General features: G+C 36.5%; 1 protein-coding gene across 1 annotated transcript in view; it reads right to left on the bottom strand.

The window, feature by feature from the left end:
• Window positions 1–26,696, bottom strand: part of MRC1 (mannose receptor C-type 1) — a 108,682-nt gene that overhangs the window by 29,473 nt on the left and 52,513 nt on the right. Inside the window, exons 10-20 of the mRNA XM_065919580.1 lie at window positions 24,464–24,579; window positions 22,409–22,557; window positions 19,261–19,460; window positions 16,392–16,519; window positions 15,646–15,733; window positions 14,001–14,145; window positions 11,551–11,592; window positions 5,389–5,552; window positions 4,233–4,300; window positions 2,044–2,144; window positions 281–423 (exon numbers count right to left, since the gene is read on the bottom strand). Coding sequence (XP_065775652.1) covers window positions 281–423; window positions 2,044–2,144; window positions 4,233–4,300; window positions 5,389–5,552; window positions 11,551–11,592; window positions 14,001–14,145; window positions 15,646–15,733; window positions 16,392–16,519; window positions 19,261–19,460; window positions 22,409–22,557; window positions 24,464–24,579 — 1,344 coding nt within the window. The remainder of the gene's footprint in view (window positions 1–280; window positions 424–2,043; window positions 2,145–4,232; window positions 4,301–5,388; window positions 5,553–11,550; window positions 11,593–14,000; window positions 14,146–15,645; window positions 15,734–16,391; window positions 16,520–19,260; window positions 19,461–22,408; window positions 22,558–24,463; window positions 24,580–26,696) is intronic.

Raw genomic sequence — 26,696 nt, 5'->3', positions numbered from 1 at the left:
AAACAAATGAAAATGACTCAGAACTAAACATATGTTTGCTCACAACCAATCAGAAATGAAAAAAAAAAATGTTTTTTCTCCCTTGGGACAACAGGCACTTGTGCGTTTGGATAATATCTTCAAGTCTACTCTCAATTCCCATAGAGAATTTAACATGGGAGCTCTTGCCTAAAATTCTCTGAAGTGATGAGGTAAGCAAAAGTTAACTTAAAGCTGAAAGATTTGTATTGTCACCTCCATATTGATCAGAGCCAGGACCACAACTAGATTTTCTTAGTACCTTGTGATTGTAAAAATTCCAACCTTCTTTACAACCTCCTGGGACTGACGCTGTGGTCGGGACAGCTGTGGCATTGATACTGCTGTTATGGCGTTGGCAGATGAAGGCATTTGGATAACCACAGTTAATGTCATTCCAAAACCCTGACAAACAACAGAACAGTTATATTAGATTTACATGTTTACCTTTAAATCACTTTCTTCCCCCAAAACAAACAACTTTTTATTGAAGTAAAGTTGATTTACAATGTTATGTTTTGAGTATACCGCACAGTGACTCCATTTTATATATGCTATATAAAAGAATCTGAAAAAGAATATATATTATATAAAAATTATATATAAGAATATAGATATATATATTCTTTTTCAGATTCTTTTCCATTATAGGCTATTATAAGATATTGAAATAGTTCCCTGTGCCATACAGTAGATATTTGTTGCTTATCTATTTTACATATAGTAGTTAAAAATATTTTTTAAAAATGTGTTTATATTGTATAAGGATTCTCAAAAATGGTTTATACTACAAACATCATTTACACAAGAGACCAGAAAGATCTATGCGGATAACCTTTTGAGCTTTCACTTAAACCAATAATAGTTTAATTTTAATCAAGAGCTTACTATGAGCAAAGACTACATTAGGTGTTGCACAATTATTTAAATAGCCAGATTTGCTAGTAATAATAATCTAATAATACCTAAACTCTATATATATAAGCATTTGCTTAGTAGTTTAGATGTATGATCTCCTCAATTTTCTTGACATCAGATATATCTGTTGTTATTCCCATTTTACAGATAAAAACATGGAGATAAAAAATGTTTCATAAAATGAGAAGAAGTGAGAAGACTGTCTCTCATTGGCTTATTTATTTATAAGAAGAAAGGATGTAGTATCCATTCACCTTACAAATTGAACAGTTGTGTTGCTAAAATTAGAATTCTTCATTCTCTCTTCTTTTCTTATCTGATGTTAAGCATACAACTTGCTACTTTTAGCCTAGGGATGTAGCAAATGACACATCCCACCACAGGGCAGATTCTACTCAACCATAAAAAGGAATGAAATTGTGCCATTTGCAGAGACAAGGATGGATCTAGAGTTTGTCATATGGAGTGAAGTAAATCAGAAAGAGGAAAACAAATATTGTCTATTAATGCATATATGTGGAATCTAGAAAAATGGTATAGATGGACCTGCTTGCAAAGCAGAAATAGAGACACAGACATGGAGAACCAATGTATGGAAACCAAGGAGAGAAAAGTGGAGTGAGATGAATTGGGAGATTGGGATTGACATATATATACTACAGTGAGTGAAACAGATAACTAATGAGAACTTACTATATAGCACGGGGGGAGAAATGAAGGTATAATCTGTTTGTAGGATATATATTAGGTTAACCTTAAAAATGCATTCCAATATACTTTAGGTACAGACAAATACTGCTTGAATCCACTTACACGAGGTACCTAGAAGAGTCTAATTCATAGAGTCAGGAAGTACATCGGTAGGTGCCAGGGGCTTGGGGTGGGGGGGATGGGGGATGGGAGTTAGTGTTTAATGGGGACAGAGTTTTGTTTAGGAAGGTGGAGAATTGGGAGATGGGTGATGGTGAGAGTTTTACAGTAGTGTGAATTGCACTTAGTGCCACTGAACATTATAGTTAAATATGGTTAAGACAGTATCTTTAATATTACGTAATTTTACCACAATAAAAAAATTTTTTTAAAAAAGAAGATTGTGATCTTGTCTACCTGAATTTGAATACATGGTTACACAGTTTTCATCATCATTTGCAAAATTGGGTTCACCTGTGGCCCAAGCCACATAATCCACTTTGCTTCCATCCATCCAACTGGAAAAGAAAATTTAGGTATTAGGCAAAAATCTAATTACAAGAGTTGGCTACAGCCTAGTGGTGGGAACAGGCAAGTTAAAATTAAGATGAAGAGACTACAGCATCTTAAGCAAAGAGAAGAAAGGTTTCTACAGAAATCACTAGGAACCCCAGAAAGGTAGCTGCTGCTGCTCCCGGGGCATTGAGATCTCCTGTAGCAACTGGATGCCTGACTATTCTGCCTTCTTTTCCCTCCCCAGAAGAGGTATGTGCTTTTAATCTTGAAGTGAGAGAAGAAATGGAGATTCCCAGTTATCCCAGAAATGGACTCGAAGTAAACATCTTCCCATAGTATTTCTTGGGCATGATTCCCACAAAACAAAACTACCCACAGAGAGACAGAAAATATAGAGTTACTCATTGGGCCCCATTCTCTGATTTTCATGTTTACTCTGGTTTCTTCTATGATAGGTGAAAGTGAAAGTTGCTCAGGCCTGTCTGACTCTTTGCAACCCCACAGACTATACAGTCCATGAAATTCTCCATGCCAGAACACTGGAGTGGGTAGCCTTTCCCTTCTTCAGAGGATCTTCCCAACCCAGGGGTCAAACTGGGGTCTCCTGCATTGCAGGAGGATTCTTTACCAACTGAGCCACAAGGGAAGCTCTCTAAGATAGGTAGGCCAATGTTTATTTTCATAAATTATAAAAGTTCTGAGGCTATTAGGTGGAAAGAGAAAGGAGATCACTGAATTCAACCTTCTCTTTTGGAGGTTGTTAAAATGGATGCTTGCCCAAAGGAACATCAAACATCCTGATCTTCAAAAATAATTTATGTGGAACTTCCCTGATGGTCCAGTGATTAAGAATCCATCTTCCAATGCAGGGGACACAGGTTTCATCCCTGGTCAGGAACTAAGATTCCACATGCCAAGAGGCAACTAAGCCTGTGGACCACAACTAGAAAGCCCTGATGCTGTAACAAAGACTCAGAGCAGTCAAAAATTTTTTAAATTTCTAAATCTTTTTAAAAAGTAATAATGAGAGTGAGTTTCACTCTTTCTTGCCAGAAACAGCAACAGCAGTCACAATTGGTTCTGGGCACCAAAGACAGTCCCAATGGGAATAATTGTTCAAGTAAATTCAATATTCATATCTGCATAATACATCTTCCTAATAGATGATTTACTAACAAGTGATGATCTCCTAAAACAAAGAGAGGTGACATTTTGCAAGTTTCAATCAGAGCTTAAGTTGTTTATTTGAGAACTATACTGTTGAAAATACTTAAAAGTATTTTTTAAAATTAGTTTTTTTAAAAAGATGCTCTGTAGATTGAGAGCCCAGCAGGATTTTTTTAAAATGCATTTAAAACTTAAACACACTTTTTCAGAAAGAAAATGATTACTCTAGATTTTCAACAACATATTTGGTTGAAATGGCTGCCAGAGATGTAGTGCAAAAGTACCCATATCAATACATACATTTTAGCAGAGGAAACATGAGCTTCCCTTTAATATCCTTTGAACACCTTTAATAGCATAGATAAAATTTAGGTTTCTTACTGAATTTCATTAAAAAAGATTGTTTTAGATTGTATATATAAGTAATTTAATTTTTGTAATGCAGAAATAAATCTAGGTTTTAGAAATTACATATTGAAATAGTTTATCTTGGTGATAGAAATTACATATGGAAACAAATTGGGGGTATTCCTTATTGAAAATCAATTTTACTCTGCTTCTGTCCTCAGAGTTTTATCACTCAGTTTGTCTATAGCAGCACTTTGCTGTGGAAAGCACAATGTACGCCTCACATGAGAGCCACATATATAATTTCAACATTTCTATAGTCATATCGGAAAGAGAAAAAAGCAGGGGAAGTTAAAGCTAATTATATATTATATTTAACATACTATATCCCTCAATTATTTCAACCTGTATTTAATAGTGTAAACATCATTGTGCTATTTTACATTGATTTAGCTTTTAATAAAAATCTAATTTAATTAAAAAATGCATTTAGCAAAAAGAAAGCCTGAAAATCACTCTTTAATGTTCATCACATCACTGTCCTTAGCAAAGTTGTTTTATTTTGATTTACTTACATAAATTTTTTATCCAAGCTGATCAATAAGCCAATAAAATATGCTGGCTGTACATCATTCCTGTTTACCTAGAACATGTAAGTTTACATATAGTTCAATCTGTACTTATATGATAGGCAAATTTTAAATAAAACCTACAGGTTAATGAGACAGTCTGTTAGGGACTTTTCTAAGGAGGCATTCAAGCAGAAACTTTGTTGTACATTCAGTATTTTTCAGAGAAATAAAATGGAAAAAAAAATGCACATTATGTAACAACCTGTATTTATATAGCAAATACCTTAAGACATTCTCTGTAATATCAAATACCATTAGTAATTAGATATTATTAAAGATATTCTATTAAACAAAGTAGTCATTTGGGATTATGTGCCTAAGGAAAGACTTCTCCATCCACACATACATTGGTGCAATACTAGGAAATACCTTGAAAACTTCAAATCATGGTATATCTACGAAAATGGAGATGAATCAGACTACACTTCAAAACCTTCATAATGACATGAATTCTTACTCTTTCATTACTGTCTAATTTAATTTTTCCTTCTCTCTTACCTCTTTTCTAGATAACAATAAAGATGCCATGAAGATTTTTAAAGAAAAAGAGTGAGTGAAGCATGCTTGGGAAAAAATCAATTATACTTTAACTGTTAGCTGAAATTTCAGTATAGTCAAGAAATAGTTTTATATGAATAATCAAGCTGTACTATCTATTGACCAAGAAACTAATCCAACTAAGACATAAATTAATAATCAACTTGCACTGTACACAAAGGTTCAGGACTGATACATAACAACTAGTTAAGAATGAAAATCTTTGAAAACAAAATGAGTAAAGTCAAGCCATCAAGTCTGGATTCTCCCAAAGCTCAGTCAGTCCTGGGTCTAAACACTGTTTAAACACTGTTTCTAGGTTCAAAAAGTCTAAACACTGTTTCTGGGTTCTATGATTCTGCACTGAATATTGCAGCAATCAAGTCATTCACTTATGTGATGGCCAACACCCTCCTCCCTTCCCCTGGGACTCATATCTTTACCCCTGACCTTAGGAGGTTCAAATTCAGCACATAATTGGAAATTGCACCATAGGGTAGCAATTGCAGACATTATTGTTGCTTATCACATGTCACTATTTCATTCTTAATCACATTCTTACATATTTCCATAGAAACTTCTTTTCACTTTCACTTCGGATAGAAACAAGATCACCAAAATGCCTCTTGCAAAATTCTCGTGCCTTGTCCATGGTCGCCTTCTCTTTGCTGAAATAATACTGGTAGTCTTTGTAAATAACCCACCCATCATCAGTAACTGGCAGAGCTGAAAAATAAATGAAAAAGGTGATGAATTTTACTTAGATGAACTAAAAGAATCTAGTATGCAAGCTACACAAAAGTGAAAAGGGCAGAGTAGCCCTTCAGAGGTATCTGCAACTCTGAGAACTCAGAAAGAGCAGAACATTTATGCCAATACAGACTGAATTACCTAAACCCAAATATCTACTTTCCAACAACTCTGTAAAAACTAAGTTCCATGTACCATTATTGGGTAAGAGAACTCCCGACGTTACATTCATCAAAGAATCACAGTGCTGGAATGATTAACATACATGTACCCAGATGTTCTCGATTCAAAGAATAGAACCCATGAGAAAGCAGTTTTCATCTCAGTGTAACAAAGAGGTTTTAACAGATGTACTTTGATGCTTCAACGTATAATCGGAGAACCAAGGAATTCCTATACCCAGAGAGCCTCCAAGCCTTCTTCCCAACCAAAGGATTCTATGGTTCTGGGCTGTAGCAGGCTGAACAAGAGTCCAAAACATATCCAGGTCTTTTTTGTTTTTAAATTTCTTTGGCTGTACTGGGTCTTGGTTGTGGTATACACTGAGATCTTCAGTTGTGGCAGTGTGCGTTCTAGTTCCCTAACCAAGGATCGAACCTTGGCCCTGAATTCGGAGCATGGAATCTTAGCCACTGGATCAACAGGGAAGTCCTGATACCCAGGTATTAATATCTGGAATCTATAAAAGTTATACAGAAAAAAGGTACTTTGTAGATGTGATTAAGTTAAAAACTTTAGATGGAGAAATTAACCTAAATTTTCTAGGTAGGCCTGGAATGTAAATCATAAGTATCTTTACAGAGGGATACAGAGTGAGATGTGAGTACAGAAGAAGGTGGCTTTGTGACAAATGAAGATGCTACACTGTTGGTTTTGATGATGAAGGAGTGGGCCATTAACCAATAAATGTAAGGAATGCAGCTCTAGAAGCTGGTGACAAGGATGTAGATTCTCCCTTAGAGCCTCTGGAAGGAGTATGGTCCTGTCCATCTCTTCATTTCAGCCCAGGGAAACTGAGGTCATATTCCTGACCTCCAGAACTGTAAGAGAATAAATGCATGTAGCCACCAAGTTTGTGGTAATCTGAGCAGCTATAGGAAAGCCATATATGAGGCCCTTGGATCTGATTTGTGAACACTGAGAAATTGCATTAACATGCCTGATGCTTGTGAATGTCAGTATTTGTCCGGAGGAGAAGATGCAAGTTCTCATGAGATTCTCAGACATTAGGAATCTCTTCCATCTTCCCAGGGGAAGTATTTTTTTTTCCCACTGAGAAAGCAATGAGGAAAGAGAAAAAAAAAAGCTATCAATATCAGAAAAGGAAGAAAAAAAGCCCGGGGAAGAACAAAATGGAAGAGGAGTAGGTGGACATGGAACACACCTCTCTCCACGGATACATCAGGAACACACCTTCAGACACAGAATTGCATACAGAACACCAGCTGAGAGCAGACAGAAAGACCTGAGCAGCGGAAAATAATACATAGAATGAGGCAAAACTCGGTAGGAGGAAGGAACAAGGGGGAAAAATGGAGTGTTAGTAGGACTGGACCTGCCCTCAGTGGGTGGGGCAACTGAAGCAGGGGTCCGATCCCCACATCAGGGCAACTGCCTGAGTAAGAGGAGAAACATTTAAGGCTGAGAGTAAAACAGTTGACCTGTGGCAGCGTAAATGGAATGAGAATCAGACAGTCCTGGATGCAGCCATATATACCCTGGACAGGGATGCAGGTCCCACGGAAGGCACAGCAGCTGGGAGCTGGAGTTTAGGGACTGTGGAGCAATCCCAAGGTGAGGGTTGCTGTTGACTGTGGAGAGATGGCGAGGGGATGTGAGGGAGGAGACTGTGGTGGGAAATGCCTGTGGAGGAAAGCCAGGTAGCCATGGAAGCAAGCATAGGGGGTGGAGCCATCACCATAGCCTCTCTCTCCCCATCTGCCAGCATCAGCAGCTGAACAATAGAGAGGTTGGCCCATCAAACGTCCCACGCACTGAACTACAGAGGGGCACCCCACCCGGGTGCCCCTTTAAGTGCCTGACATGCCGATCTACAGAGTAGGACCCCAGCCAGGGGAGCCCCTCTATGTTGCTGATATGCCAAACAACAGAGAAGGACCCCAGGCAAGGGACCCCTCTAAGTGCCTGAACGGGTGGAGCTACAAACAACAGGTCACTGAGGAAATCAAAAGGGAAATCAAAATATTTCTAGAAACAAATGACAATGAAAACACGACAACTCAAAACCTATGGGATGCAGCAAAAGTAGTTCTAACAGGGAAGTTTATAGCAACACAATCCTACCTCAAGAAACAAGAAAAACATTGAATAGACAACCTAACTTAACACCTAAAACAACTGGAAAAGGAAGAACAAAAAAATCCAAAATTAGTAGAAGGAAAGAAATCATAAAGATCCAAGCAGAAATAAATGAAAAAGAAATGAAAGAAACAATAGTAAAGATTAATAAAACTAAAAGCTGGTTCTTAGAGAAAATAAACAAAATTGACAAACCTTTAGCCAGACTCATCAAGAAAAATAGAAGAATCAAATCAACAAAATTAGGAACAAAAAAGGAGAGGTTATAATAGACAATGCAGAAATACAAAGGATTGCAAGAGACTATTATGAATAATCATGTGGCAATAAAATGGATAACCTGGAAGAAATGGACAGATTTTTAGAAAAGTTCAGTCTTCCAAGACTGAACCAAGAAGAAAGAGAAATTATGAGCAACCCAGTTACAAGCACTGAAACTGAAGCTGTGATAAAAAAAAAATCTCCCAAAAAACAAAAGCCCAGGACCAGATGGCTTCACAGGAGAATTCTATCAAACATTTAGAGAAGAGCTAATGCCTATCCTTCTAAAACTCTTTCAAAAAATTGCAGATGAAGGAACACTTCCAAACTCATTCGATGAGGCCACCATCACCCTTATACCAAGAGCAGGCAAAGACAACACAAAAAAAGAAAACTACAGGCCAATATCACTGATGAACATAGATGCAAAAATCCTCAACAAAATTTTAGCAAACAGAATTCAGCAACACATCAAAAAGCTCATATACCATGATCAAGTTGGGTTTATTCCAGGGATGCAAGGATTCTTCAGTATACACAAATCAATCTATGTGATATACCATATTAATAAATTGAAAGATAAAAATCATATGATAATCTCAATAGATGAAGAAAAAGCCTTTGACAAAATTCAGCACCCATTTATGATTAAAACTTCAAAAAATGGGCAGAGAAGGAATTTACTTCAACATAGTAAAGGCCATATATGATAAGTTTGCTGTAGCAAACATTATTCTCAATGGTGAAAACCTGAAAGCATTCCCCTTAAGATCAGGAACAAGACAAGGGTGTCCACTTTCACCACATAGTTCTGGAAGTCCTAGCCACAGCAATCAGAGAAGAAAAAGAAATAAAAGGAATCCAGATCAGAAAAGAAGACATAAAAGTTCTCACTGTTTTCAAATGGCATGATACTGTACATAGAAAACCCTGAAGACACTATCAGAAAATTACTAGAGTTAATCAGTGAATTTAGCAAAATTTCAGGATACAAAATCAATACACAGAAATCACTTTCATTTCTATATACTAACAATGAAAAATCAGAAAGAGAAATTAAGGAATCAATCCTATTCACCATTGCAACAAAAAGAATTAAATATCTAGGAATAAGCTTACCTAGGGAGACAAAAGAACTATACACAGAAAATTATAAGACACATGAAAAAAATCAAAGATGACATAAACAGATGGAGAGATATTCCATATTCCTGGGTAGGAAGAATCAATATTGTTAGAATGACTATACTACCAAATGCAATCTACAGATTCAATGTGATCCCTATCAAATGACCAATGGCATTTTTCACAGAACTAGAACAAAAAATTTCACAATTCATATGGGAACACAAAAGACCCCAAACAGACAAAGCTATTGAGAAAGAAGAATGGAGCTGGAGGAATCAACCTTCTTGACTTCAGATTATACTACAAAGCTACAGTCATCAAGACAGTACGGTACTGGCATAGAAATAGAAATAGAGACCAATGAAGCAAGATAGAAAGCCCAGAAATAAACCCATGCACCTATGGATACCTTATATTTGACAAAGGAGGCAAGAATATACAATGGGGCATAGACAGCCTCTTCAATAAATGGTGCTGGGAAAACTGGACAGCTACATGTAAAAGAATGAAATCAGAATACTTCCTAACATCATACACAAAGATAAACTCAAAATGGATTAAAGACCAAAATATAAGACCAGAAACTATAAAACTCCTAGATGAATACATAGGCAGAACACTGACATAAATCAAAGCAAGATCCTCTATGACCCACCTCCTAGAGAAACAGAAATAAAAACAAAAGTAAACAAGTAGGACCTGATTAAACTTAAAGCTTTTGCACAGCAAAGGAAACTATAAGCAAGGTGAAAAGACAACCCTCAGAATGGGAGAAAATAACAGCAAATGAAACAACTGACAGAGGATTAATTTCCAAAATATACAAGCAGCTCATACAACTCAATGCCAGAAAAACAAACAACCCAATCAAAAAGTGGGAAAAAGACCTAAACAGACATTTCTCCACAGAAGACATACAGATGGCTAACAAATACATGAAAAGATGCTCAACATCGCTCATTATCAGAGAAATGCAAATCAAAACTACAATGAGATATCACCTCACACCGGTCAGAATGGCCATCATAAAAAAGTCTACAAACAATAAATGCTGGAAAGGGTGTGGAGAAAAGGAACACTCTTGCACTTTTGATAGGAATGTAAATTGATATAGCCACTATGGAAGACAGAGATTCCTTAAAAAACTAGGAATAAAACCACCATATGACCCAGCAATTCCACTCCAAGGCATATACCCTGAAGAAACCAAGACTGAAAAAGACATATGTATCCCATTGTTCATTGCAGTACAATTTACAGTAGTTAGAACACGGAAGCAACCTAGATGCCCATCGGCAGATGAGTGGATAAAGAAGTTGTGGTACTTATACACAATGGAATATTACTCAGCCATAAAATGAAATGCCTTTGAGTCAGTTCTGATGAGGTGAATAAACCTAACCTATTATACAGAGTGAAGTAAGTCAGAAAGAGAAAGATAAATATCATATTCTGATGCATATATACAGAATCTAGAAAAATGGTACTGAAGAATTTATTTACAGGGCAGCAGTGGAAAAACAGACATAGAGAATAGACTTGTGGACATGGGGAGAGAGGAGGAGAGGGTGAGATGTATGGAAAGAGTAACATGGAAACTTACATTTCCATGTGTAAAATAGACAGCCAGTGGGAATTTGCTGTATGGCTAAGAATCTCAAACAGGGGATCTGTATGAACCTAAAGGGGTGGGATGGGGCGGGAGATGGGAGCGAAGTTCAAAAGGAAGCGGATGTATGTACACCAATGGCTGATTCAGGTTGAGGTTTGACAGAAAACAACAAAATTCTGTAAAGCAATTATCCTTCAATAAAAAAATAAAACAAGAATAACCTGTACACCAATAGTGTATTAACGCATACATATGGAATTTAGAAAGACAGTAACGACAATCCTACATGCGAGATAGCAAAAGAGACACAGACGTAAATAACAGATGTTTGGACTCTGTGGGAGAAGGCGAGGATGGGATGATTTGAGGGAATAGCATTGAGACGTGTATATTATCAGACGCAAAATAGATGACCAGTCCAAGTTCGATGCATGAAACAGGGTACTCAAAGCCAGTGCTCTGGGACCACTCAGAAGGATGCAGTGGGGAGGGAGGCAGGAGGCGGGTTCAGGATGGGGAGACACATGTGCACCCGTGACTGATTCATGTTGATGTGTGGCAAAAACCACCACAAGACTGTAGAGTAATTAGCCTCCAATTAAAATAAATTAATTAATTTTTTTAAAAGAAAGAAAAAAAAACGGAAACACCTACTGTCATGAGGAGCTGGTGTTGGCTCAGGTTTGGGAGTTTGTCCTGGAAAACAAGAGAAAATTAGATATAAAAGGTGATTGAATTTGTGCTATTTCATATCCTCTGGTTTTATTATTTTCATGGAGTAATATAGCTAAAAGTTTAACTCTTCTTTCTCTTCCTTCCACTCTCCAATTCTACTACCATGTTGTGGGGGAGAAAAGCAAAGGGAAACAAAATTAGGAGTTTAAGAGTTCAACAAATTAGGTACAATACCACCAAAAATTGGAAGACAGTTTTCAAGCACAACAAGTAGCATTATATAAAAGAAAGAAAAGAACATGAGTCTTGGAATCAGAAAGCCTAGGTTCAAATCCCAGTTCAGGTTTAAATTTCTTACCTTTAATTTTCTCAACTACAAAAAGGAGTTGTCATACACGTAAAGAGATGGGATAAAATATGCAAGTTATCGGTATTTAGAAGCTGCTCAATAGATATTATTTTTACAGCAACACATCTTATAATCAACTGTGAAAGTATAAATTTGCATTATCTGAAACCATTAGATATGAGCTATTTATTTATAAAATATAGTTTCTTCAAAAAAGCATATTCTTACTAAATGCACATTTTATGAAAAGTTAAATATTTTCCTTTCCAAGTAGTTAGTGATCTACCTGGACTTTGGCAGAATCTGATAAAAGGACTCAAGTTATGTAGCTTTTGGTTTAATGAATTTAACATCTGTAAGAATACAGCTACCAAAAACATACAAGGAAATTAGTCCTTGGGAGCAAAGAGACCTTTAAAGGTCTCTTTAAAGAAAAACTGGCCACTATTCATTCCTCCAAATTCCTGTGAAATGCCAGGCTGTATGAAGCACAAGCTGGAATCAAGATTGCTGGAAGAAATATCATTAACCTCAAATATGCAGATGACACCACCCTTATGGCAGAAACTGAAGAGGAACTAAACAGCCTTTTGATGAAAGTGAAAAAAGAGAATGAAAAAGTTGGCTTAAAATTCAACATTCAAGAAACGAAGATCATGGCATCTGGTCCTATCACTTCATGGCAAATAGATGGGGAGACAATGGAAACTGTGCCAGACTTTATTTTCTTGGGCTCCAAAATTACTGCAGATGGTGACTGCAGTCATGAAATTAAAAGATGCTTGCTCCTTGTAAGAGAAGCTATGACCAACCTAGATAGCATATTAAAAAGCAAAGACATTACTTTGCCAACAAAGGACCATCTAGTCAAAGCTATGGTTTTTCCAGTAGTCATGTATGGATGTGACAGTTGGACCATAAAGAAAGCTGAGCGCTGAAGAATTGATGCTTTTGAACTGTGGTGTTGGAGAAGACTCTTGAGAGTCCCTGAACTGCAAGGAGAATCAACCAGTCAATCTTAAAGGAAGTCAGTCCTGAATATTCATTGGAAGGACTGATGCTGAAGCTGAAACTCCAACACTTTGGCCAACTGACATGAAGAACTGATTCACTTGAAAAGATCCTGATGCTGGGAAACATTGAAGGCAAGAGAAGAAGGGAATAACAGAGGATGAGATGATTGGATGGCATCACCAACTGGATGGAAATGAGCAAGCAAGAGTTGGTGATGGACAGTTTTGGAAGCCTGGCGTACTGCAGTCCACGGGGTTGCAAACAGTCAGACATGACTGAGTGACTGAACTGAACTGATTCATTCCTCCATCCTGAAAACACTGTAAACACTCATCTAAGCAAGAGTAAGGCAAACAGCAGGAGAGCAACACAGTACTTTTAGCAAGAGTTGGAGCTGTAGTCAAGGTTCCCAGACAGCAGAGGGCGATGTGGTTCTATTTATCTGTTGATAAAGGAGGAAGTTAATACACATTTTGGTTCAAGGGTGGGCCTATTTATCTTAAAAGAATCTGACTTGGCTATGTGGAGCTTTGTGAGTCATTAATCATGACTGATACGTATACATTGATCTTGTTGACCATCAACAACATGGTGGATCTTATAGCATCAGGGGCCTCAAAATGGTGCCAGCTCTTCAGATGAACATCCTTGAGAAACCAGTCTGCAGTATATTCAGACTGAGGGAGATATCACCTACTGGATGATGAATGTGGGTCAGAGGGTGAAAATCCCCCAACAGAAATCGCAGTCTCTTTACTCTGCGTACAGAGTCAAACATCTACCCAGTCCCACGACTGTAGGAACTGACAGGAATAACAAACAGCTCGTGAGAACTGTTTTGAAGGCCATGCTCTGCTCCAGGATTCTGGGCTGGCCTTTTCATCCCCTGTTCCTTTGGAAGATTTATGTGTGTTCAGCAAGTTCACTCTTATCCTGTGAAGTGATGGCCCTTGGCAGTTCCCTTATATTATTCCGCTTGTTTGGTTGCATGAATAAAGGGAAGACTTTGGAATCACAGGAGGTTAGTGTTCCAATCTAAGATAAAGCAGAGGGCAGGTCATCCTACCTTTTCGTATCTGGCAAATCCAGTTGTTAAGATGTTCACAGTTAATGTCATTCCAGGACATACCAGGGTCACCTTTTAACTCGCCACAGTATTCAACATTTTGATAATTATTAGGTTCTCCATAAGCCCAATTTTCATATGACACCTACGTTAGAAACATTACATTACAACCATTAGCCAACAGCAATCATCAATCCCTAGTGATTCACTTGGTAAAGAATCTGCCTGCAATGCAGGAGACCCGGGTTCGATCCCTGGGTCAGGAAGATTCCCTTGGAGAGGAAATGGCAACCCACTCCAGTACTCTTGCCTGGAGAATTCCATGGACAGAGGAGCCTGACAGGCTACAGTCCATGGGATCATAAAGAGTAGGACACGACTGTGCGACTAACTTTCACTTTCATCCAAACACAAAAGGAAAGATATGTTCACTTTTTTATTCTCTTTACTTTTATTCACAATATGTTTGCTTTGAAAACAAGTTTGATGAGAACAGCTGGGAAAGAAATAGCTCCTATTACATGGAAACTTTTGAAGTTGGAATAGAGTATTTTAATTATTAAAAATTTTTCTTTACTCTTATTAAATAGAATGTATCCAGGACCACAAAAGTGGGATTTGTATATAGGAAAAACCTGATATAGAAGTTCCACTTCTCAGTATTGGGAGCTCCTAAATTTATAACTCATTCTGAAGGGATAACATTTAATTGTGATATCTGAAACTTTCTTTTATTAGAGGGGTAGGAGAAAGAAATGGAGAAGGAAATGGCAACCCACTCCAGTACTGTTGCCTTTAAAATCCCATGGACAGAGAACCTGGTAGGCTACAGCCCATGGGGTTGCAAAGAGTCGGACACGACTGAACGACTTCACTTCACTAGGAGAAAGAAATAAAACGAGTTCTTACAAACAAAAAGGACTTCTGAATATTGCTAACAAAGCTACCAAACGTTACCAAGATGAATACTGGAAATAAGTGGAGGGCTAGGATTAGGTCCACTATGGTGTTTTCAGAGAGGAATTATAGCCTATATCATGATCTACTTTCCAGAGATCTAAATGCAAAATCCTTGTTATCAATGAAGCCATCAAATAATCCACCCTACTCAAGTGCTTTAAAAAGTTGCTAATGGGTGGTAAGGGGAGGTAGAACTGAAATTACACAAAATCACTCCCTGCAATGACTGCCAGCATGTGCCAGAGCCTCCCGCTTCCCCATTGCTGAGAATGGAGAAGTCTGACAAAAGTCACTGGTTGACAAAAGTCAATGGTTTCTAATAGAATATCAAAAGTTGTTTCCATATCTCCTAGTCTATAAGACATCATAAAACACAGTTTTTAAGAAGTCTAGCTATTTACATACCAATTTGGCATGAGAGAAGGAAGACATTATTTTATATAAATTAGAAGAATCAGTTTCCTAATTTTTTTCAGTCTACCATGGTCACACCTCCGGTGAACATACCTGTCCTGGGTCAGAGGCAGAATAATGACCCTAACATAGCATTTATTTTACATAGAAAAATGTCTCTAACTATCATCATAACCCATCTTACCAAAAATTTTGAGTAACCCCAAAGGATAACATCAAAATAAAGATACAATAAAAGTAAGAAAATTATCTATGAAATCAAATTACTCACAGGGGATCCATCACTCCAAGTAAAGCCCTCGGAAGGACTTCCATATGTCAGTCCCAACCAAAATAGTTCATGGTAGCTTCCACTAGCCCTGCAACATACAAGATACAAAGGTAGCTTATAGTACTATATGAACCAAGTTTGGTTACCTATGAGTCCTAATCAAATTTGAAAATGACTCCCAAAATAGCAATTGGTCAGTACACAGGTGAAGGATTAAATGACTAAATATAAGTATTATGCAACAGTTGCACATTTTGGTACAACTTGTAAATATCCTGAAAACAAGCTGTTGTTTGAAATAACTGTAAAGCATTGAGATATTCATTCATTTATTTGTTTAATAAATGAATAACAAGTGTCTTATGATTTTTTAGAACAATTCATCTCGGGATTTATAGCTATAAAATTAAAGCATTTGGAAGTGAAGTGCAAGTCACTCAGTCGTGTCTGACTTTTTGCAACCCCACGGATTGTAGCTTGCCAGGCTACTCTGTCCATGGAATTCTCCAGGCCAGAATTTGGAAGTGAAACTAGGTCCAAAAGTGCCCATAGATTTGGGATACAGCATCACCAACTCAGCGGACATAAACCTGGGCACACTCTGGGAGATGACGAGGGACAGGGAAAACTGGCATGCTGCAGTCCATGGGTTTGCAGAGTCGGACACAACTTGACAACTGAATAACAACAACAAATGTGGACTCAAAGGGTCAAAGGAAGGAGTATTAAATGGAAAAGATACTTACGTTATTAATCGCCATATTGCTTGCTGTTCATCCTTATTATTGATGCTAGCTAGATCTCCACCCAGAGCTCTACAAAAATCTCGAGATTCAAACCACGTTTTCTTCTCATGTTTTCCTTTTGCAAACAGCTAAAAGTGATACAGATTCAGAATTTATTTTACACTTCACAGCTTATCAAACCAAGAGAAATAATTATCTATTTTTGACGAGATTTCATTTAGTGAAAAGCAAGACATTACAATAGCCCCAAGCAATGTAATTCTCTTGACTGAAAATCAATTTGTGAGAGAATATTTCGGTAACAAAGTTTGGCAGATGATTTTGTTGAGAAAACCCTAAAAAATAGAATTATTTTATAGCACTGAAAATGTCAGATTGAAAGGTTTAGGTATATGGGTTAGGCATACAGCTTCTTGCATAAGACAGGATTAATTTGTTTAAGTGTCAACTATGCCATTCAGATGGAAAAGAATGAAAGAAACTTGATATAGAAAAAGCAAACATCAAAAAGATTTAAGGATAATAATCTCCCTAAGATAGTGCCACAGTTTGTTATCCTGTTTAGCTTAAACACTGAATAACCTGGGAGTCTTCTAGTACTTCAGTGGTATGTTCTTAAAATTGTCTTATAATTTTTGCTTATGGTTGCATATTTTAACAAAGATTGGAGGTCATGGCATGACAGAAACTAACTGGGCAGAGCATGTAAAAAGATGGTACATAAGCTAAATTTAATATTTATTTAGAATTTAGAGAATATGTCATATTACCCAGAGGACTGCTGGGGGAATGGAACCCACAGGGATCCATCAGGATGTAAACAGGACAGGAGTTTACATCATTGTATCCATCAACTTTTATAACTTTCAATCATTGTTTCTCATGAGACATGGCCTGTATCACTGTAGGCTTGTAGAAAAGAAATTTGTTTCCAATAGACCTGTGGTTGTCTAGTTGTCATTAAGCAACCTGAGGCGATCTTCACCTTGACCCTACTTGAGTTATCGGGACACGTGTGCCTTGAGCAACTTTTCATTGAGTAACTCCCAAGACCTCTGTGAGTATCTCAACTTGTGTAGATGGTGATAAAAGATTTTATTTTTGTAAATCAATTTACTGATAGCTGAAGTTTATTAAGAATTTTCACACCTTAGTATGTACAAAGATGGTCTATATATTTGCAGACAAATCCTACCCCAAGCACCTCCAAAATCATAATTCCTAGGGAAGCACACATTTGAATTTGTTAAACATCTACCCAGAAAGGTCTGCTGGAACTCTTGGTTCATTTCCCAGCTCTGGAGAATTCTGTACCTTCTCTAAGAAATCCTGCAACAAATCTCCATAGCCTGCCACTCTCCAGTGAATAACTATGTATAGGACAAACCTAACCTTTGTGTAATAACTTAAAAGTTTTTGAAAAAGACATAAGTGATTTTCATCTAGATAATGACAGCAGATTTAAAACATATCTTACATATCTTCTTCCCTCAAATCAGAGTCTCCTAAAATGACATAGAACAGAAGATTCACAAACATCTCTGTACTAGCAATCAAAGTTCCAGAAAACAGAATATTGTTATGAAGTAGAGATTTTATTTCCTGTCTTTTGATGTAAACACCTTTTCTATTGAATAAAAAATCATGGGCAACAGTGAAAAAAAAAAAAGTTTCCAGAGGCAACAATAAACTACCTGATTTGCTTTGTATTAGTTTTCAACCCATTCATAAAGTCCTTTCCAGTCTTGGCCCAATACTTTCCCTTCTATGTAAATTATGCTTTAAGTTGGACTGGCTAATGTGTATTAAATAGCTCATTAGTCTGTTACTGCTAGTGGTAGTTACCAAACAAATTAGCCCTTAAGTTAGAGACTAAACAACCTCATTCCAATACACATTAGCAACTGAAGTTCTTCATCAGCTTTGTCTAACTGTCTTACAAAACATGCCAGGGTCATATGCCTCAAAGGATGGAATAAAAGAGGTCCTGAGAACTGGCCATTAGAGAAAAATGTCATTAAGTGGTAGTTAAGTATTGGGTTGACCAAAAGTTTGTTTGGGTTTTTCTGTAACATCTTACAGGAAAACCCAAATGAATTTTTTGGCCAACTCAATACATTGCTATGTTTGGCTAAATCCAACCTTCTCTAGAAAGAATATGATTTACAAGAAAGAAAAAGACCCAAATGCTTAATTCATTGAAGTTGGGGTATGTTTTTTATTTGTTTGGGTGAACTTGATTGCATAAAGAGAAAATGGGTGATCTCACATAGGAATGTACTAAGTGATTACAGGGTATCAAACTATCATGTACGAGTCACTGAATGGCCATGTACTCCCTACTTAACAGTCCTTCATCTTCCACCAGGCATCATAATCAGGGGTTAAATAAGAACAAAGGAATATTCTCTCTAGAATCCCCGTGTGGCGTGACTGTAGATTCATTTATCAATTCACTTAGCCAAACGCTTGAGCTCCAAGAACAGAGTCAAAACGGATGCCATAGGATAGCATGAGGTGGGGCAGGAGTTTTCATTAAGAGAAAAAGAATCGTGAGCTCAGAAAGCATGGGAAAGAGGAAAGATGCCAAGTATACGCAGTGATAAAGGCAGAGCATTGAAGAAAGGCTGGTGTGACTTCTGTTTATGGTATTGGTCAAGTTTGTTGGTCTGAATGAAACTGGTTCTTATCTTTCCACCCAAGGAGAGCTCTTTCAAAACAAGTGCCCAAGTCCCCTTTCAGATCAATAATGTCGGAATTTCAATAGGTTCAACCCGGGCATTGCTTTTGTTTTGTTTTCATTCCTTAGATGATTCTTTAGGCTGAAACATATCCCAAATTCTTTAAGAGCTCAGCAATGGATACTTACCTTGAAGCACAAGCTTGTTTTACTGGTGGCACCCCAATCCTCTGGACACTTGGGTTCGGGGGTGGTTGTGGGCTCTGGTGGGCGAGTGACTCCTTCTGCCCAGTGTTTGCACACAAATTTTGCCTTTTCTTCACATCTCAAGACATCCCACAAGCCCCCTGCAACCCCAGTCCTCATGGCAACACACCCGGCTTTCCGTCCTGAAGGTAACAAAGCAGAATTCACAACAGGTGACTGTGAAACCCGGCTGTGCTCAAAGAAGAGAGTTCAAACCTGAGCCTCGAGTAGTGGGGTAAAATCTACATGGGGTAAGAAAATGTAGGGCAGACATTCTGCAGTATTTCGCAATTGCTTTGTTCTATTTCTGCACCATTATTTGCCTTCTATTTGTGTGGCCTGCATCCCCAACTGAATCATCAATATAATCTCGGATGTCAAGGTTTGGCAGAAATAGAGACATAGACGTGGGGAGCAAGCATATGGACACCAAGGGGGGAAGGGAGAGTGGGATGTATCGGGAGATTGGGATTGATATATATACATATTGATACTATGTATAGAATAAATAACTAGTGAGAACCTGCTGATTAGCACAGGGAGATGTACTCAGCGCTCTGTGGTGACCCATATGGGAAGGAAATCCAAAAGAGAGGGGATATATGCATACATATGGCTGACCCATTCTGATTTACAGCAGAAACGAATACAACAATGTAAAGCAACTTGTACTCCTATAAAAAAAATAATTAAAAGTCACCAGGAGGTAACCCAAGGACTTCATGTGAAAGTAACTCTGAAAGAAAAAAAAAATTGTCAGGGTTTTGCTAACATTTTATATTTCTAATATCTGGCAGGGTCCTCCCCAAACACAGACATAACAATACAATATTTTTAGTATGATAAAATTTATCATAATGACAAAAATAACAGGGGTTTTGTTTTACCAAGGAAGTTGTTTTTTTAAATTAATTTTTATTTTATATGGGAGTATAGTTGATTTAAAATGTTGTATTAGTTTCTAGTGTACAACAAAGTGATTCAGTTATACATACACTTACATATACTCTTTTTTAGATTCTTTTTTCTATAGAGGCCATTACAGAGTATTGAGTAGAGCTCCCTGTGCTATACAACTGGTCCATATTAGTTATCTATTTTATATATAGTATAAATATATATATATTTTATACATAGTATAAATATATATATACATATATATATTTTATACATAGTGTGTATATGTCAATCCTAATCTTCCAATTTATCCCTCCCTGCCCTTATCCCCTGGTAACCATAATTTTATTTTCTACATCTATAATTCTGTTTTGTAGATAAGTTCATTTGTGCCCTTTAAATTTTTTTATTTTATATTGGAGCATAGATTAACAATGTTGTATTAATTTCAGGTATACAGCAAAGTGATTCATACATATACATGTATGTCTTCATTTTAAGATTTTTTAATGGATAAAGAAGTATATAAAAGAAAATGTGGACTATACTAAGCTTCATAGTTTATTTCAAAATAGCATTAAGATAGAACTTTAAAAACACTAGGATTTCTTACTGATAAGATGAGATAATCTTTGATTATTATACTTTTAAAGGCAGTATATGTTTAGTTTTGGAGATCTACACTTTTCCCAAAATATTTTCTCTATGACTGCTAATTCCCTATGACTGTGGTTTGATTTATTTTTATTCCCTAAGGATGTTCCTAGATTAATCTCTCAGTATCCTACTGCTAAATGATCAACACCAGTGAAATTAAGGCATGTTGCCTGGCAAGTAAAAATTACCACTCCAAAAAAAAAAAAAAAAGCATTCAGCTCTTAATATACTGCCCTGTTCTTTCAAAATAAACTTAAATCTTACTATTTTCCAGAATGTTCAATTAATTAAACAGAAATCACACTATCCAAGTTACTGATCTATTTTCCTTATTGATGACTGAGGATACAAATTTTAAAACTTCTGAAGATTTGGACTTATTAGGCCAAGCAGTTAATTTGCATACTTAAGCTCCATTATTCCTTCCATAGCTTTTTAACTAGGCACAATGAAACATTTGCTCTAAGGATGCTGAATTTCCTGAGTGCAGTCATACTGAATTACATCATAGGCTATGACACCAGTGCATAAAAAAAGCAAAAAATAATTTGAGTGTCTATTTCAGAAACCTCTTATTAAAGAAGGCAAATAAAAATTTATAGGGAGAAAGGGTGACCTTCATGCAAAGAGCATGGATTTGGGAATTACAAAGATTAGTCTAAATCCATCCTGATAAATTTTCCAAGTCCTAGTTTCCACCACGACACAAGGAGGATACTGAAACTTAGCTTATGGGTTTTCTATAAGTATAAAACTAAATCCAAGTCATATACATAAGTCCCCTACATACAAACAAATTCCATTCTGAGAGAGCATTTGTTAAGTCCCATTTGTTTGTAAGTCCAATAAAGTTAGTCTAGGAACCCAACTAACACAGAAGGCCATATAGTACTGTACTATAATAGATTTATAATATTTTTCACACAAATACTACATAAAAAACAAAAATAAAGAAGACAATTTTAATATTACAGTACAGTACCTTGAACAGTACAATAGTACAACGGCCACATCCAGCGGCTCATTCACATCTTTGAAAGTTCGCCACTTGTGGGTTTGTATGAAGGGGACTCATCAAAAAGAGCTAATGTGTGGCCCATTCAAGATACTGAAATAATACATTCCCCACAAGCTCTCAGTCTTGTTCTACCACTGAAGCACAGTCATATTTCTATTCGCAGTCACATTGAAAGTTTTATATCCCTTGAGGACAGTTTTAAGTTCTCAGAAATAAGTGAACCAATGGTAACCATGGAATCTTTCTGACCATTAAGTATTTCATCACTATTTCATAAATACTTCAAATAGAGTGGCACCAAATAACCTAGTAGTTTTCTCTTCCTTTTTATCTTAGACCACTGCACACTAATGGGAACATTTTTAAAAGAAAAAAGAGAGGGAAATAAAAAATAATAAAATTTTAATAGTACAATAAATTTACAGAAGTCTGTTTGGAAAGGTACATGAAGGAATCACAGGTTTGACCAAATGGATATGTGGGGTGAATGGAAACCTGAGACGGAAGCCCTGCACATACCTGGCATATCTGAATTCCAGTGTGTGAACTGAACGCCTTCCTCGACGGTCCACTGGAAGGTGCCTTTTTGTTGTACATCAGAAAGTCCTATCCAAAAATATCTTTCAGGCCTCAATCCAACCAAACTAGTCAGAAAGGCTTGTTCATATCTTAAAAAAAAATTTAACTAAATTTTAGGAAAAAAGTGAATTTTTCTAATTATCCACATGAAAAAACATCTCAATTGTATGCCTGCACAATCATTTAGTTGGCAAATCAAACCTATTATGTCCTATTTTCTTGTCATTTAAATTATGCAAATTTTCGCTAAGGAAATAGGATCTTATGAAGGAAAAGTATCATACGGCTGATAGAACAAAATCATTCAAATGTACCCAAACTGTTTCTCATCAGTCCCTCTGCTTATCCTGTTGCCTTTTAAAATACAATGTTTGAAAATCAGTTCACTTTCCAAATATTTCAGATGCTCTACACAATTCTTGGCAAAGTGGAGAGGCTGCAACATTATTAAAGATAATACAGTTAGAAAATCTGTGTCGAATTTTCCCTCAATTTCATTCCCATTTCTCAACTCTGAAACAACAGAATATTATCAAGAAATATAGAGAACAAGAGATTTAATCTCTAGAAAGAACTGGGAGCAGAATCACAAGCTCCAACATTTTTTCTCCCTCTGGATCTCATCTTTATATTTGGCGTCATCTGGTAATAATACACTGTGGTTAGTAAGGCAAACAAAATTTGTCTTAATTGATAAATGACAGTGACGCAGCAGCATACGCAAAAAAGTCTCTCTTTGGAGCAAAAGAAAAGTGATGTTCAAAATTTCCAGGAACAAGAGAGTTGTAGATGGCTCTAGCAAGAGCAGAGACGAAATGGAGAGAAAACCACAATAACAGAACATTGGTTTGACCCTAGTCTGAATAATTTCATTCCCTAAACTGAACAAACCAAGAAAAAAAAAAATTAAAAATAAGAAACTCAATTTTTCTTAAATGCCTAAAGACCAAATTGAACCGCAGAGTTAGTGAGTTCCTGAACACAAATATCACAGAAAACACACACACACAAAGCAAACCTAAAATAGAAAATCTAGGGACATCTATGCTCCAGTAGACTCAAAGACCAACAAGATAGACCAGAAAATGCTCCCAAGGTACTTAAAATTGTGTAGCTTACTTCCAGGTCGTAAGATAAAAAAGTATCTATGTTCTGATTTTCAGAGGTGAGCAATGTATCAGATATGTAATTATACATGAAGAAAGAATGTTGAAATATAAGTTTTTTTTATAAAGACTATACGAATTCTATGAATTCTAAGACATCTTTCATTTTATCAAAGAATTTTAGTATCAATAGCATCTTCTAGATTTTATTGCGCCTGCTTTGAAAGGCCAATAAATATAACTTACTGTATTAAAATTCAATCATTTTTACCAGTTTACTCCGAATCAAATGGACAATTTAAAAAATTAAATTTCTTTTAAGTTTCTTGAAAAAAAGTAGGAGAAAAACAAATACTGAAATCTCAAAGAAGGATGGAACGCTAGAAGTTAAAAGTTACATAAAATTCTCTATGTCCACATCATTTTCTGGACCTACTCGTCTAGTAAGCCTAGAAAATCACTCTGCTCTCTCCCTGCGCCCCGCCGGCCCCCACCACTGGGCTGCCAAGGGAAGTTCCCATCTACCATTTTTTGTTGGAGGTGGTAGTAAAAATAGAATGTTTGGTTTCTTGAGATGATAAAATTTCCTTACTTTCTCTGCCTTAAAAACTTTGAGATCTACTACATTAAAAAAGTTAGATCTATAAACAACATTTACTGGAGTATTAGCAAACTGTTCTTGTTTTATGGTACTAAAAGTAGCAAAATATTTTTTAGTGTTTGCAACGAAGAATCCAAATAAAAATATGATTTTTACTGCTTCTATATTTACAAACCATACTTCAAGATTCAATGTAATTTACTCAGAAATTTAGAGCATATTGATATATTCTTCTGAAAATGTTTCATTATTTGATATATATATATTTTAAATAGAAGAGTTGCATACCTGTCTTCAACAGTTGTTAGGTAAGCCTTCTCACTTACACAGGTTTGGTTTGCTTCTGTAAATGTTGAAAGTGTGTGTCCAATCAAATAGCAGTAGAATCCATGCCTTTTCCAGCCCTATTAATATTATCAAGCAGAATATCATGCATATTTATTATATAATATTATTTTAATAATTTCTATATCTTGAAAAACAAATTGATAAACAATAGAAGCATGTAAATGACACAAATATCAGTAACTTGATATGCAATGAAAACAATTTATGTGAATAAAGAAAACAGGAGTGCACTGTTCCTCATTTGACAAATTATGATACAAAATGGGGGTGAGGGGAGTCATTCTTTCCATTCTGATGCAATTTTCAACAAAAACAATTTGTGAAATGTTTACAAGACAAACTGAATGAAATGGCTAAATTCTCAGTTTTAGAATAGGTAGCCACAGAAACTAATTTGCAGAATAACAAACCTAGTCACCTAGTGAAGACAGCAGTAGATGGTAAGTACAAAGCTGTGCCATCTGGTCAAAGGTTAGTACTTATCAAACTCCTGGCATCATAATTTGACATGGTTCCTCTCCCACAATTCAAACACATAGAAATGCTAAATAAAAACATGGCAACAAACGGAAAATCCATACTGGAATTTGAGAGAAAGAAGGAGAAATCTTCAGGTTCAAAAATAAGTACTAGAAAACGAAAAAGTTGGAATAGAAAATGTACAAGCTGAGATTGTAGTTGCCCAGTCATATTTCAGACCAAGATTAAGGTCCTCAAGTTTATGGATTAGGGTTTTAATGTTCATACAGATATTGGGCCATCAGCTCACCCGAGGCAGGGAGATGGAACTGATTATTGCTGTTTAGTCACTAAGTTATGTCCGATTCTTCTCTGGTCCTGTGGGCTGTAGCCTGCCAGTGTCCTCTGTCCATGGGATTTCCCAGGCAAGAATACTGGAATGAGCTGCCATTTCCTTCTCTGGGGGATCCTCCCAACCTAGGGATTAAACCCACATCTCCTGCATTGGCAGGCGGGTTTCTTCCCATGAGCCAGCCATCAGGGAAGCCCATAGAACTGAAGTCCTTGTGTAAAGATGATACCCACTCATGGTAGCCCCTCTGTGAAAGGAGAGCAAGAAAACACCACCCACAAAAACAGGAAATTAAGAGATCCTTGTCACTTGCTTGGGGATTTGGATGCAGGAAGAAAAAAATTCTTCTGCTGAAAACAAGTACCAAGTCTGTGCCACAGCTGGATGCCAGCCCCAACTTTACACTATCCACACTGTATGAGAGTCCATAGTCAAAACATGAAAAATAAAATACGCAAAAAGAGAATCTTGCAGGTGCTTTGAGAATTAAAATGCAAAATCACACAACAGAAATATTTCCACAACCCAGGTCAGGTAAGACTATGACATTTGAGGGTAGGAGGAGATGGGACGGTGAACTAATTCACAACCAAAAATTATAAACCATGTAAGAAAAATGTCTCCTTTAAGGAAGGGTCAACAGTTTAATATAATAAAACCAAGTGGAAAAGAACCATGTTATGGTGATTTAAGTGACAAAGGAAGAAACATAACCAATGAGGAAAGATCAAAATACTATAAACAAAGAAAAACAGGATTTGGTTACACAAAAAAACAGAATTTCTAGAAAAGAAAAATATGAAGTTAAAAACTCAATGGACAGATAAAGCATAGAAAATGTGGTTTCGGAAAGATTAGTAAGCTGACTGAATGTAGAAGAGAGATGAGACTATGAGAAGATGTTTAAAATAATATTGATAGAAAATATAGAAGATAAGAGGGCTTCCCCAATGACTCAGCATTAAGGAATATGCCGGCAGTGCCAGAGATGCAGGAGACATGACTGAAGCAACTGAGCATGCACATATGGTGAATGAGGTTGAAAAGAATCCTGAGCAAAGTTTGAGAAGCATTGAATAGAATGAATGACTGGTAATTTTCAAGAAAGGAAAGATACAAATCCTCAAAATGAAGAGATACTCCACACCAAATGGAACCAATAAAGCAAATCTAAATCCAAGACAATGAAAAAAAAATCTTAAAATCAATCAGAGAGAAAATACACATTATCCACTTTTTTTAAATAAAAAAAGAAGAAGAAGAATTAGTTTAACAGGAAATCCAATGGCACAAATAAAGGTCAGGAGAAAATGAAATAATATATAGAGAGCTATCAGAAAACAGCTGTCAATCTAGAATTCT

This window comes from Muntiacus reevesi, chromosome 2 (genome assembly GCF_963930625.1).
Source record: "Muntiacus reevesi chromosome 2, mMunRee1.1, whole genome shotgun sequence".
Lineage (NCBI taxonomy): Eukaryota > Metazoa > Chordata > Mammalia > Artiodactyla > Cervidae > Muntiacus > Muntiacus reevesi.
Note: the sequence above shows the minus strand (reverse complement) of the source record. Positions and strands in the feature narration are given on the sequence as shown.